Raw genomic sequence first — 12,357 nt, 5'->3', positions numbered from 1 at the left:
TCAGAGGACTGGGACTGTGAAGTGGGTTTTAGCCTCACTTGGGGAGGCAAAAGGGAGGGTGGGGGTTAAGGGGTGGAGAGAAAGAGAGCAGGCTTGATCTATACCTAATCTATCCTCTCAATCTTTATAATTATAACTACCAACGTAATAATAAGCTGCATGGCAACAACTCTTGGGGAAAATAGGAAATTAAGACCTAAACTCTCACTTCCAGTTAAGACTATAAATGACATCAAAAACTCAGAATCAGTGTCTCCATGATGGGACAGTTAACCGTAAGCTGGAATGTTAAAGGCCTGAATCACGAATTAAAGAGAAAGAAAGTACTTCTCACCTAACAGGTCTAAATGCTAAAATAGTATTTTTACAGGAAACCCACTTACTAAGCAAGGATCAGTTCCGGCTGCAAAAAGACTGGACTGGCCAAATGTTCCATTCTAGTTTTACAAAGAAAACTAGAGGTGTGGGAATTCTCATACATAGAACAGTACCATTTGTAGCATCAGATGTAGTATTGGATCCTGAAGGGAGATATGTAATGGTCATGGGAGACTTATCTAACTGTAAAATGATTTTGATAAATGTTTATGCACCTAATGTTGATGATAAGGAATTTATACAAAATTTATTTGCATCCATTCCCAATCTGAACACTCATAAAGTTATAATGGCTGGGGACTTTAATTGTGTTTAAATCCACTTTTAGATAGGACTTCCTCCACAGGGGGAACAGTATCTAACACTGCAAAGATAATTACAAAGTTTATAACTGATCACAACTTATCAGATCCCTGGAGGTTTTTAAACCCAAATTCAAGAACATATTCTTTCTACTCACCAGTACATCATTGCTACTCAAGGATTGATTACTTCTTTATAGACAATAACTTCTTGCCTAAGATTAAATCTTGTAAATACGATGCTATTGTTATTTCTGACCATGCACCTATGATCTTAGAGCTAAAATTACTAAGCCCCATACACTCACCCGGCAGATGGCCTCAACCGCTTCTATTAGCTGACGAGAATTGTACTGAATTTATATCCAAACAAATCAAATTCTTTCTAGAGACAAATACATCAACACAGATCTCTGCAGGAATACTCTGGGAAACTCTTAAGGCCTTCTTAAGAGGACAGATTATCTCATATCTTTCCCACAGAAATAAATCCGAAGCCAAGAAAGAAGCAGAGATAAAAGCGAAATTACTAAAATAGATGAAGAACATGCCAGACTACCAAGCGAGACTCTACATAGGAGGAGGCAGGCTCTACATTCAGAATTAAACCTCTTGACAACTAAAGAAACTGAACAACTAATTTACAAATCCAGACATCATTACTATGAACATGGAGAGAAAGCTAATAAGCTTTTAGCTCAACAAATTCACAAGCAAGAAGTGCAATGCAATCTCGTAATTACTAACACGAATGGAGATAAAATCATCGAACACAAAAATATAATGCACACTTTCAGAGACTACTATAAATCCCTATAAACTACTGAGTTTAAAGAAGACAATACACAATCTAATGCATTTCTGGATACATTACAGATACCACAAATAGACGCTTTAGTGTGGAGGAACTTGATAAACCTCTGGCATTATCAGAATTACTAGATGCTATAAAGTCACTCCAAGGTGGAAAAGCAGCAGGCCCTGATGGCTACCCTGCAGAGTTTTAAAAGAAATTCTCCGCTCAGCTAGATCCCTCCTATTAGCAACATTTACAGAAGCCAGAGATAACCAATCTCTTCCACAAACCTTTCGCCAAGCACTAATCACTGTCTTTCCAAAACAAAATAAGGACTTATTACAATGTGCATCATACAGACCAATTTCACTTCTGAATAATGACGTTAAAATACTCTCTAAAATCATAGCTAGAAGGATGGAGAAAGTGCTCCCCTCGTAATATCACAAGACCAAACTGGATTTATTAGGGGCCGACACTTATCTTCAAATCTTGACGCCTGTTTAATGTAATATACTCACCAACTAAATCAAACACCCCAGAAATATTATTATCATTGGATGCAGAAAAAGCATTCGACATGATTGAATGGAAATACCTTTTACTACATTGGAGAAGTTTGGGTTTGGCCCGAACATTTGTGCATGGATCAAATTACTGTATACTAACCCAGAAGCTTCAGTTTGCATCAATAACATTTGCTCAGACTACTTTAAACTAGAGCGTGGCACTAGACAAGGATGCCCTTGTCACCACTGCTATTTGCAATTGCCATTGAACCACTGGCAATACATTGTCGAAATACTGATCAGATAAAGGGGATTAGCAGAGAAGGACTGGAACAGAAAATCTCATTATATGCAGATGACATGGTACTGTATATATCGGACCCAGAAAATTCTGTGCCTGCAGTCTTAGCAGCACTCACAGAATTTCAAAAGATCTCTGGTCTCAGAATTAATCTGAATAAAAGTGTACTCTTTCCAGTGAATTCTCAAGCATATAATATTAGATTAGACACCCTACCTTTTATCATTGCAGAACAGTTTAAATACCTCGGGGTAAACATCACAAGTAAACATAAAGCTCTTTATCAACAAAATTTGCGTCTGCATGGAAAAAATTAAACAAGACTTGCATAGATGGTCAACCCTTCATCTCACACTAGCTGGAAGAATTAACACTGTTAAGATGAATATTCTTCCTAAGCTCCTTTTTATTTCAAAACATCCCAATATACATTAATAAATCATTCTTTAAGCAATTAGATTCAACAATAACCTCATTTATTTGGAATTCAAAACATCCACGCATCAAAAGAGCGACCCTACAAAGACAAAAGGCAGAAGGTGGCATGGCTCTACCTAACTTCCAGTTTTATTACTGGGCAGCAAATATACAGGCGATAAGAACCTGGACACAAATAGAAGAACATACACAGGCTTGGACCGCAATAGAAGTAAAATCCTGCAGTACTTCTTTGTATTCCTTGCTCTGTGCTCCAATAAACACACGTTATCGGCAATACACTAATAACCCAATTGTGCTCCACTCACTTAGAATCTGGAACCAATGTAGAAAGCATTTTAAGACGGAGAAGCTTCTATCTGTGGCACCTCTGCAAGAGAACCACCTCTTTCAACCTTCACAAACATATGCAGTTTTAATATCTGGAAAAATTTGGAATTAACTTGCTTAGAGATCTTTATATAGACAACGTCTTTGCATCCTATGAACAATTACATTCCAAATTTAACATTCCAGCTACACATTTCTTTCACTATCTTCAAATCAGGAACTTTGTTAAACAGAACCTTCCAGATTTTCCTCATCTTGCACCCTCATCCATGCTGGAAAAATATTGCTCAATTTCAAGGAGTTAGACTCCATCTCTACAATATATAAAATCCTTTTACAATCCCTCCTTTCAAAGATCCAAGAGGACACTGGGAAAAGATCTCTCAATTAATATATCAGAAAAGGAGTGGAAAGTAGCAATGCAGAGAATTCACTCAAGCTCCATATGCAAAGCATACAATTATACAACTCAAAATTATATATCGAGCACATCTGTCTCGACTAAAACTCTCCAAAATGTTTCCAGGGCATGATCCAACCTGCGAACGTTGCAACCAAGTCCCAGCCTCACTAGGTCACATGTTCTGGGCCTGCACCAAATTAACATTATTCTGGACAAAAATTTTTAATTACCTCTCAGACAGCCTTGGACTCACAATCCCTCCTAACCCATTAACAGCTGTGTTTGGGGTTCTTCCAGAGGGGTTTAAAGTGGAGAAAGACAAACAAATTGTGATTGCATTCACTACACTGTTTGCACGCAGACTTATTCTGATAAACTGGAAGAACCCAAACTCTCCTCTTTTAAGTCAGTGGGAAACCGATGTGTTATATTATTTGAAATTGGAAAGAATCAAATACTCAGTTAGAGGATCTGTACAGACCTTTTTCAAAACATGGCAGGATCTAATCAGTAATATTTTAAAATAAGTTCATAAAGCACAGAGAATTTTTAATTTAGGTATGTTTACAAGCCTTAAATTTAACGTTATTTGGCTTGCGCTCTCTCTCAGGGGTGGGGATCGGTCTGTTCTTAACTCAATTTTTCTTTTTGTAAAATCTTGATTGCTTTGTATGGATTGTGATAAAATTAATAAAAAAAAAAATCTTTATTTGCTACTGAAAACAGTATGCTGTGCATAGTCACAAAGGTGGTGTGGAAAAGCAGAAGTAGCAGATTACTTCACATGCTTACTGCAGAGATCTGATGCATTGGGCTAATAACCACCCTCTATGCAACCACCTTTATAGAGATAAAACTAAACAATGGCTGCTAAACCAGTTTTTATGGCCAAGTATTTTAACATTGGTGGACTGGTAATTGTGATACATTTCCTGAATGTCAGCTCACGTAGCCACCAAGTTCTGGTGTTCTCCCTTTATACCTATAGTTATAACTTATATTTAATTAAAGAGGGCTGCAAAGAATACTGAGAGTCAGCTAGAAATGTGAAAAAGATGCTTGATGGATTTAAGGTTTCAATGAGCTTATAGTTGACTGTGATGCACATTATCCTCAATCCCTCTCCAATGAAAAGTTTGTGCAATTTCAATTGTGGAAGACTCTGAGTCTGCGGCTGTCAAAAAAACATTCAATACCAATGTTTTCAAACATATCACAGTTTAAGCTTTTATTTCCCAGTATTGGTAGAACCAAATGACAGTCAGTGCTGGATTCATGAAAGTTTGGAAGTAAGCTTAGTGGGAACTGTGCTTATTATTATTTATAAAAAGGCCAAAACACAGACACAGGCTTTCATTATTACAACTTTTATCCAATCATGAAATCAACTCATAAATAGCTTCATGCATGGTTTCTTAGAGCAATGATGCAACTTATCAGATGTGAGTTTTAATCATTCAATTTGTAGCGTTACGATATTATAGGAGGAGACAAATGATGGCATGATGAAACACCTTTTAATACTGTGTCCTATACAGACTGTAGAAAGGAAAAGAGGCTTCACATTCTTTCTCGGATTACGTCAAACACTTCCACGGCTGAGCTTTTAAGCATCCATCCATTTTCTAGCCAGTTTTGTACAGTTCATGGTCGCGAGGGAAATGTCACATGTACTGTTATGCATACACTGTAGGCAAGTTTCTAAACAAAGTGTCTATCTGGCTTGCTTATACTGGTAATGAAATGAGAAGTACAAAGCACTGTGATTATGCTAGTTAGCAATGAAGTATTTTGTTTTGCCTGTCCTGCTAAATACAGATATGCAAAATGCTAAATTTGTGTTATTTGTTTGGTTTTTGAAAGCAAACTAAATGTCCATTCATATATAATCCCCATAGTATGACAAATGTCACATATTTGAAAGGTTCATTTGTGCGAATATTGCAGTCTACCAATTAAACAAGGGGTCCCCAACTCCGGTCCTGGAAGGCCCCAGTGGCTGCAGGTTTTCTTTCTAACCCTTTTCTTAACTAGTTCACTGTTTTTACTGCTAATTAACTTCTTTTTTAATTCATTTTAAGATTTGTTCCACTGAATTTCTTCATTTCTTTCTTTAAATGGCACCCAGAAATGAAATGTGAGGTGAGTGAGCCAACAGAAGACCAACTAAGGCAAAAACCAACCTCCTACCAATTTCACTGCAACCAGCTGCTTAGTTAGGTGTTGATTCTTGTTGTTAATGAAACCCATTCCTTAATTCCATGGCTTGTTGCTGCCATGTGCAATAGCACTCATTTATGAAATTGTTGATTTTCTCTTTTCAAAGAGCACTGTTAAAATGTTTTGGGGACCTGAGCAGATCAACATTCCTGAGACATTCATCTTTCTTTATTTTCAGATATTTTATGATGGACACCGTTTGCTGGTCATGTTTTGGTTCGTTTTTTAGCTCATTATTGTTTGTCTGCTAATTAAAGAAAAAGAAACAATTAAGAGGTCTGAGTCTTCAAGAGCAAATCAAATAAAATTAATTCAAAAGAAGTTAATTAGTAGCAGAAATAGGTCACTAATTAAGAAAAGGGTTAGAATGAAAACCTGCAGCCACTGGGGCCCTTCAGGACTGGATCTGGGGACTCTTAAGTTAATCTGTAGGTCCAGTTAATATTCTACTTCTGGAGTAGTACACAGGGTAAGCAATAAAACAGTCATATAATCAGTCATGTAAGATACTTTGAAAACAACTCAACAAAGAGCGTTTAACAGGAGTTGTGAAACAATGGATTAATGCAAAGCTTATAAGATTGATTTCATGCTGGAAATTATAGTTTGGACAAATGTAAAAAAATAACAATAAAATGAGCTAAATATCTGGAAAATTAAAGTTTCAGGATTTTGTGACATTTGAAAATTGTATCAGTTTGACTTTACCATTACTCTTTAGTTTGTTTTTAACAAGCGGTTGGGAGCATATGATGATAGCACTTTGCCACACCCACCACACGACAAACCACTTGAAGTTCAAAGTTTTTTGTCATGTGCACAGTAAGGAAACACGTTTCCCTGTACAATGAGATTCTTTCTTTGCTGTCCACATCAAATGACAAAACCAACGTATAAAGATAAACATAAATAATAAGTAGCAGATAGATAATAAGTAACAGAGGCAGCATAAAGTATAAAAACAGAATAGAAATATAAAGAGTAATGTGCAGGTGAGTGTGTGATGGACAAGTCAAATACAGTTGTGTGAGGTAGACAGAATGAGGTGAACCATGGTTATAAACTCCAGTCAGTTATTTAGGAGTCTAATGGCCTTGGAAAAGAAAGAGTTCTTTAGCCTGGAAGTCCTGCATTTCACACTTCTATACTTCCTGCCTGAGGGTAGAAGTGTGAACAGTTCATGTTGGGGGTGGGTGGGGTCCCTGAGGGTTGAGGCAGTTCTCCTGTGGACTCTGCAGATGTAGATGGTCTGCAGAGAGGGCAGTGGGGTCCTGGTGATCTTCTCAGCAGTCTTTACAACTCTCTGCAGGCGTTTGTGGTCCATAGCAGTAGTGTTGCTGTACCACACGGTGATGCAGCTGGTCAAGACACTCTCAACAATGCAGCTGTAAGAGCTGACAAGGATCTTAGTTGATATACCAAACTTCCTTAGCCTTCTCAGAAAGCATAGCCGCTGTTGAGCCCTCTTGACCAGCTGTATGGTGATAAGTGTCTGGATTGGGACCAGAGTGCAGAGGTTGACACCACAGTACCACACTGTAACAGTGTGAAGTTCTTTATGGTGGTTGGAGTACCAATCCTGCCTCCAACCCCCAGGTCTTCCCTTGTAAGTTGGAGGGCCTGCTTGCAGGGCTGGATGCTTACATCATACCCAGGACAAAGCAAAGCAGGTTAAGGGCCTCAATCAAAGGCCCAATGGAGTAGAGTCACTTCTGGGGTTTACGGGATTTGAACCAGCCACCTTTCCAATTGCTGGCACAGATCCCTAGCCTCATTTATGAACTAAAGATGCAAATATAAATCTTATATTAGCAAAGGTTACAAACCTAACAGATTCTCTGAGGCACAAGAATTTAAAAGCAGGTTTTAAAATTTTGTTTAAATAAAAATATACTAAATTTTGGAATTCACTAATTCAACAGTACAGATATAATTATAATAATATAATGTAATGCCACAATATAATGAAACATTCTGGTACTGTGACATCCCTATATAGGTCTATTTCAATTATTTGATTTTTCCACAGAGATTCTAACTGTTCAAAACAGTGACTTTTATCTAAAGAAATTAAACAGTAAGTGTAAAATATATATGCACATCTATTTATTAACTACAGACAGTCTTGATGAACATTTTAGTAAGACCATAAAACAGGTGTGATGTAAAGTAGTATAGAGTTAATGAAGGAAATGGAATGAATATCTCCTAACCCACATTTTGCATATCCAGAACTGCTTTAATATTCAACTACGTTTTTTTGTTTTTAGTTGCTATATAGGAGACAACATAGTATTTCTAGATATTGCACCATGGTCAGTGATGCTCCTCTATGTGCTCTAAATGCAACAGATTTGACCCTCTCAATCAAATAATAACTAGAAGTTGCCCTGTGAAAGCCAGAAAGTCTCTAAAGCCAACTTAGCAAACACCTATGTCATAGTCACCACCAACCAATCAAAAATGTAACCATATTGGGAAGGACCTTACAAGGCTAAAGAGAGAGAAACGGGGAAGTAAAATATGGCATCTCAAAACCAGATAAACCCCTAGAGACAAGGGTACCTTTGAACATCTGTGGACAGATTGCTAAAGCCCCATGAAGTTTTATAAAACCCCAAATGTGCAAGGTGAACGTTATTCCAATATGATCTAGACTCCAGAGTAAGTTCAGGCAAATCAAGGACTGGTAGAAAATTATCAGAGGTTCACTCCCTACGTTTGTGAGAAACCACACAACATATTTGATTGATGAGGCAAAGGGCAAAAAAAAAAAACAAAAAAAAAAACAACTTAGTATGAATGCACCAGAGACACATCTTTCAGAGAGGCCTGCAGATGGCAGGTCACTTGACCACAGCATCTGGGGTATCTGTGCACTCATTGAAAGTACTTCTTCCAGAAATACAATAATTCAACCTGTCCAAGCAGGACAGAAATATAGAATTGACTTTTTTGCTTCTTTTAGAAGCTGTTCACGCTTCTAATGTCAGTTTGCCCACAGCAAATTATGTTATTACATGTGAAATTTAGGAAGCTGTACTAGCAAACATGATTGCCTTTACTTTGTATGAATGAGTAAGAATTTTAAATTGTATGCTGTATCTGTAGATGTACTTTAGGAGTGTTACAGAGAAGACAAGGTTTGTGGAACCTTTTGATCCTGCAAACTATGTTTCAGTTAAGGTACACATTTTCAGAGAAAAAGTACATAAATGCAGATGTATTATAGCTTTTCCATCACTAAAAATGGTAATGTGCAAAGTCTGCAGCTGTGAATTTTAATGATTAAAAGATTAGTAGTTTATCAATTAAAAACTTTACTAATACAAGATCTTGAATGTAAATATAAATCTGAATATTACATGACACCTAGATTCAGATTACAATGATGAAACAACATTATCCTACTGAATAAACCTAAAAAAATATTTTTCACTAAAGCATGGTATTTTTTCATTGTTTACCAGAATGAACACATAATTATTCTTGTTTATCATTTTGATTTCTTTACTGTAAAAATAAATTATACAGATTTGAAAAATTGTAAAAGGTTTTCCCTTTAATATTGTTTATTCATACATGTTCACACTATACATTTGAATGTGATTTTCTTATTCAAAAAGAGTCAAGCCCCTAAAAGTAGACATTCTGTCCCATTAAAGCAGCAGATTTTGTTTTACATGTTTACAGTCTCTTACATGCCCAAACATGGGGCACAACATACCATCTTGATGAAAAAGCTGAAGGATAGCCACTTCTTGAGGGTTGAAAAAAAGTGTAGCCATATCATTATAGGTTTTGTTTGGGCAGAAAAATGTTTTGATGCTGGAATTCACATCAACAGAAACCTAAAAAGAAAAAACAAAACAAAAGCAAAAACACTGGTCAAAAAAATACACATGAAGGTATACAGAGCCAAGGAATCATATAAATAAATGTTTCTTAACCTATCTGGATTTACAGCCCACTTTTTACTTTGTCTTTGTAACACACAAATATTGGGGTTCTATCCTTGCTAAATCGAGCACAATCACCAGAGTTGTGTTGGTCCCACTTTGTAAATCAAGCATGGGGGAGGTGTACGTGGGGAATTTGTACCCTTTTATGAAGCATGTACGATTGTCTTTGTTGATTGGGTTGGGAGCTGCGGGAAAAGTGGATTGGACAGTATCCCTATTGGTGAACAGAACGTGATCATTAGAGAGAGGGAAAGAGGATCAAGAGCAGAGCAGAGAAACCAAAAGTGGGTCATGACCCAGTGGTTAAGAAACACTGTTGTAAAGCATTCTAGTAAACGTTCACTCAAAATGATCTTATTGTAGAACATTCACAAAACATGTTTTAATAAGGTTGGTGCATAATTATACTGTTCACAATTAGGATTCTGTCTGATAGATTTAACACAATTGTAATTCTGAAATATGTGTGTTTGCACAGTTATAAGCAGAAATGTTCCTTATTTTGCACAAAATGTACAAGAGTATATCTTGTGAGTAACTGATTTTCATTCCATTTCTTAGGTACTAATTCAGATATGTATTTAATTTCCTAGCATAATTTAGTGGTGCACACTAGGAAATCATTTAATAAAGTCTAGAATAACTATCAGTACTTTCATTTTTACTAAATAAAAATTACATTCAAGCACAGATATTAGCAATAGATTAGGGAAGTTTAGGGATTAGGGAAAGGCAAATTCCTTTGATAAAGTTTATAACTTGTACATAAAGTAAAATCTATTTTGAATTTTTAGCTTATAAATACATTATCTAAATGTCTTTACGGGTTTGGAACAGAAACAACTTCAATGACTTCAAAACTGTACAAGTTAAAAGAGGATGAAATATATGATTACAATGTACTGAAACAGCAGAGAAAAGAATCTCTTCCTTAAATTTTGCTTGATTTTAAACTGGAATGCGAGCTAATTTTCAATAGTTATTTTATAGTTACTAATGGCTAGAGCACAAAGCAAAGTATACATTACAAGAGTCTGAAAAAGACTGCCTAATTTGAAGTAGACTTAGTTTGCACTATTAATATTGTGTGAGGCTTATGGACTAGTATAAAGGAATTTAAACTATGCAAATACAATGGATTCAGAAAGTATTGAGGCCCCTTCACTTTTTTCATATTTTGTAACCTTACGCTAAAATTGTTTAAATTCCATTTTCTTCAGACCCTGCGCTATGACACACAAAAATTTAGTTAGGTGCATCACATACTATTAATCACCACTGAGATATTTTTTCACATCTTGTGACTCTTCCTCTACTGGATACCTGACCAAACTGAGAAACTGTGGAAGAAGAGCCATGGTAGGAGGCGTGACAAGAACCTTTGGGAGGGATAGGAGCAATTTTCAGAAGGTCAGTCATAACTGCTTAACTACACTGATCTGGGCTTTATGACCAAGAGGCCACACAGAACACTCCTCAGCAAAAGACAAATGGAAGCCAACTAGGAATTTGCAAAACAGCACCTGGTAAGATTAGCATTGTGCCTGTAGGACACCAGACACCATTCACCTCATGTGCAATACAATTCTAATGGTGAAGCATGGTTGTAACAGCATCATGCTGAGGCCCTGCTTATTATGAGGAAAGACAGGGAGACTAGTAAAAGTAAAGACAGAGACTAGACAGGATCGAGGGAAAACTAAATGGATTAAAGTATATACTGTAGGTATCCTTAATGAAAACCTGCTCCAGAGTTTTCTCGACCTTAGACTGGGCCGAAGGCTCACCTTCCAACAGGACAATAACCTTAAGCACAAAGAAAAGATAACAAAGGAGTGGCTTAGGGACAACTCAGAGAATGTTTCTGAGTTGCCCAGCCAGAGCCTGGACCGAACTGAAGATCTTTGGAGGTACCTGAAAACAGCTGTCCAGCAACAGTCTCATTCCAACCTGACACAGCATGAGAGGATCTACAGAGATGACAGGCAGAAAAAATCCCCAAATCCAGGTGAATGAAGCTTTTCGTGTCATACCCAAAAAGACACCAGGCTGTTAATGGTGGTTAAACCAAGTGCTAAGTAAACAATGTGAATACTTGTGTCGTGATATTTCAGTTGTTTTATTCTTAATAAATTTGCAAAAATGTCTGAAGTTCTGTTTTTGCTTTGGCATTCTGGGGTATTAGGGGTAGCTTGATGTCGAGGAAAAATTAACTTAGATGATTTTAGCAAAAGGCTGCAGCATAGCAAATTGTGAAAAAGGTGAAGAGAACTAAGTATTTTTGTAATAATGGGGCAATCCAATATTTTCACAATACAGTAAATAGATATCACAATTTAACCTGAACAAAAAGCTTCTTCTCAATCCAATAATGTAAAGCACCTGGAGATTCACATTCTGTAGTTAAATATACAGTATTACATTAAACAAACATTGAAAATTAAATACTAAATATATGCCTTTAGTAAATAGATTTAACTTTTACCAGTATCTAAACATCACTATTCAGAATTAAAATTGATCTATATAATGCATATGTAGTAACTTTATACTGTTTTTTACGAAGACAGAATTTGACAGCCGGTGTAATGTTTTGGGTAGAATTTTATTTTCTCTAGCTTTAGCTAACATTGCTAACAATAATGGTACTAACTGTTTTGAAAACCTTATATAACAATCTGATGGCGAGATATCTGGGCCAGCAGTTTCTCTACTTTA

The 12,357-nt window shown here is 36.4% G+C and overlaps 1 protein-coding gene across 2 annotated transcripts in view; it reads right to left on the bottom strand.

Annotated features, from left to right (window-relative positions):
• clcn6 (chloride channel 6) overlaps positions 1-12,357 on the bottom strand; it is a 245,446-nt gene that overhangs the window by 87,489 nt on the left and 145,600 nt on the right. For both annotated transcript variants that reach the window (XM_039756073.1, XM_039756074.1), the window contains exon 14: positions 9,405-9,528. In XM_039756073.1, coding sequence (XP_039612007.1) covers positions 9,405-9,528 — 124 coding nt within the window. The remainder of the gene's footprint in view (positions 1-9,404; positions 9,529-12,357) is intronic.

The sequence above is a fragment of the Polypterus senegalus genome, chromosome 6, assembly GCF_016835505.1.
Source record: "Polypterus senegalus isolate Bchr_013 chromosome 6, ASM1683550v1, whole genome shotgun sequence".
Lineage (NCBI taxonomy): Eukaryota > Metazoa > Chordata > Cladistia > Polypteriformes > Polypteridae > Polypterus > Polypterus senegalus.
Note: the sequence above shows the minus strand (reverse complement) of the source record. Positions and strands in the feature narration are given on the sequence as shown.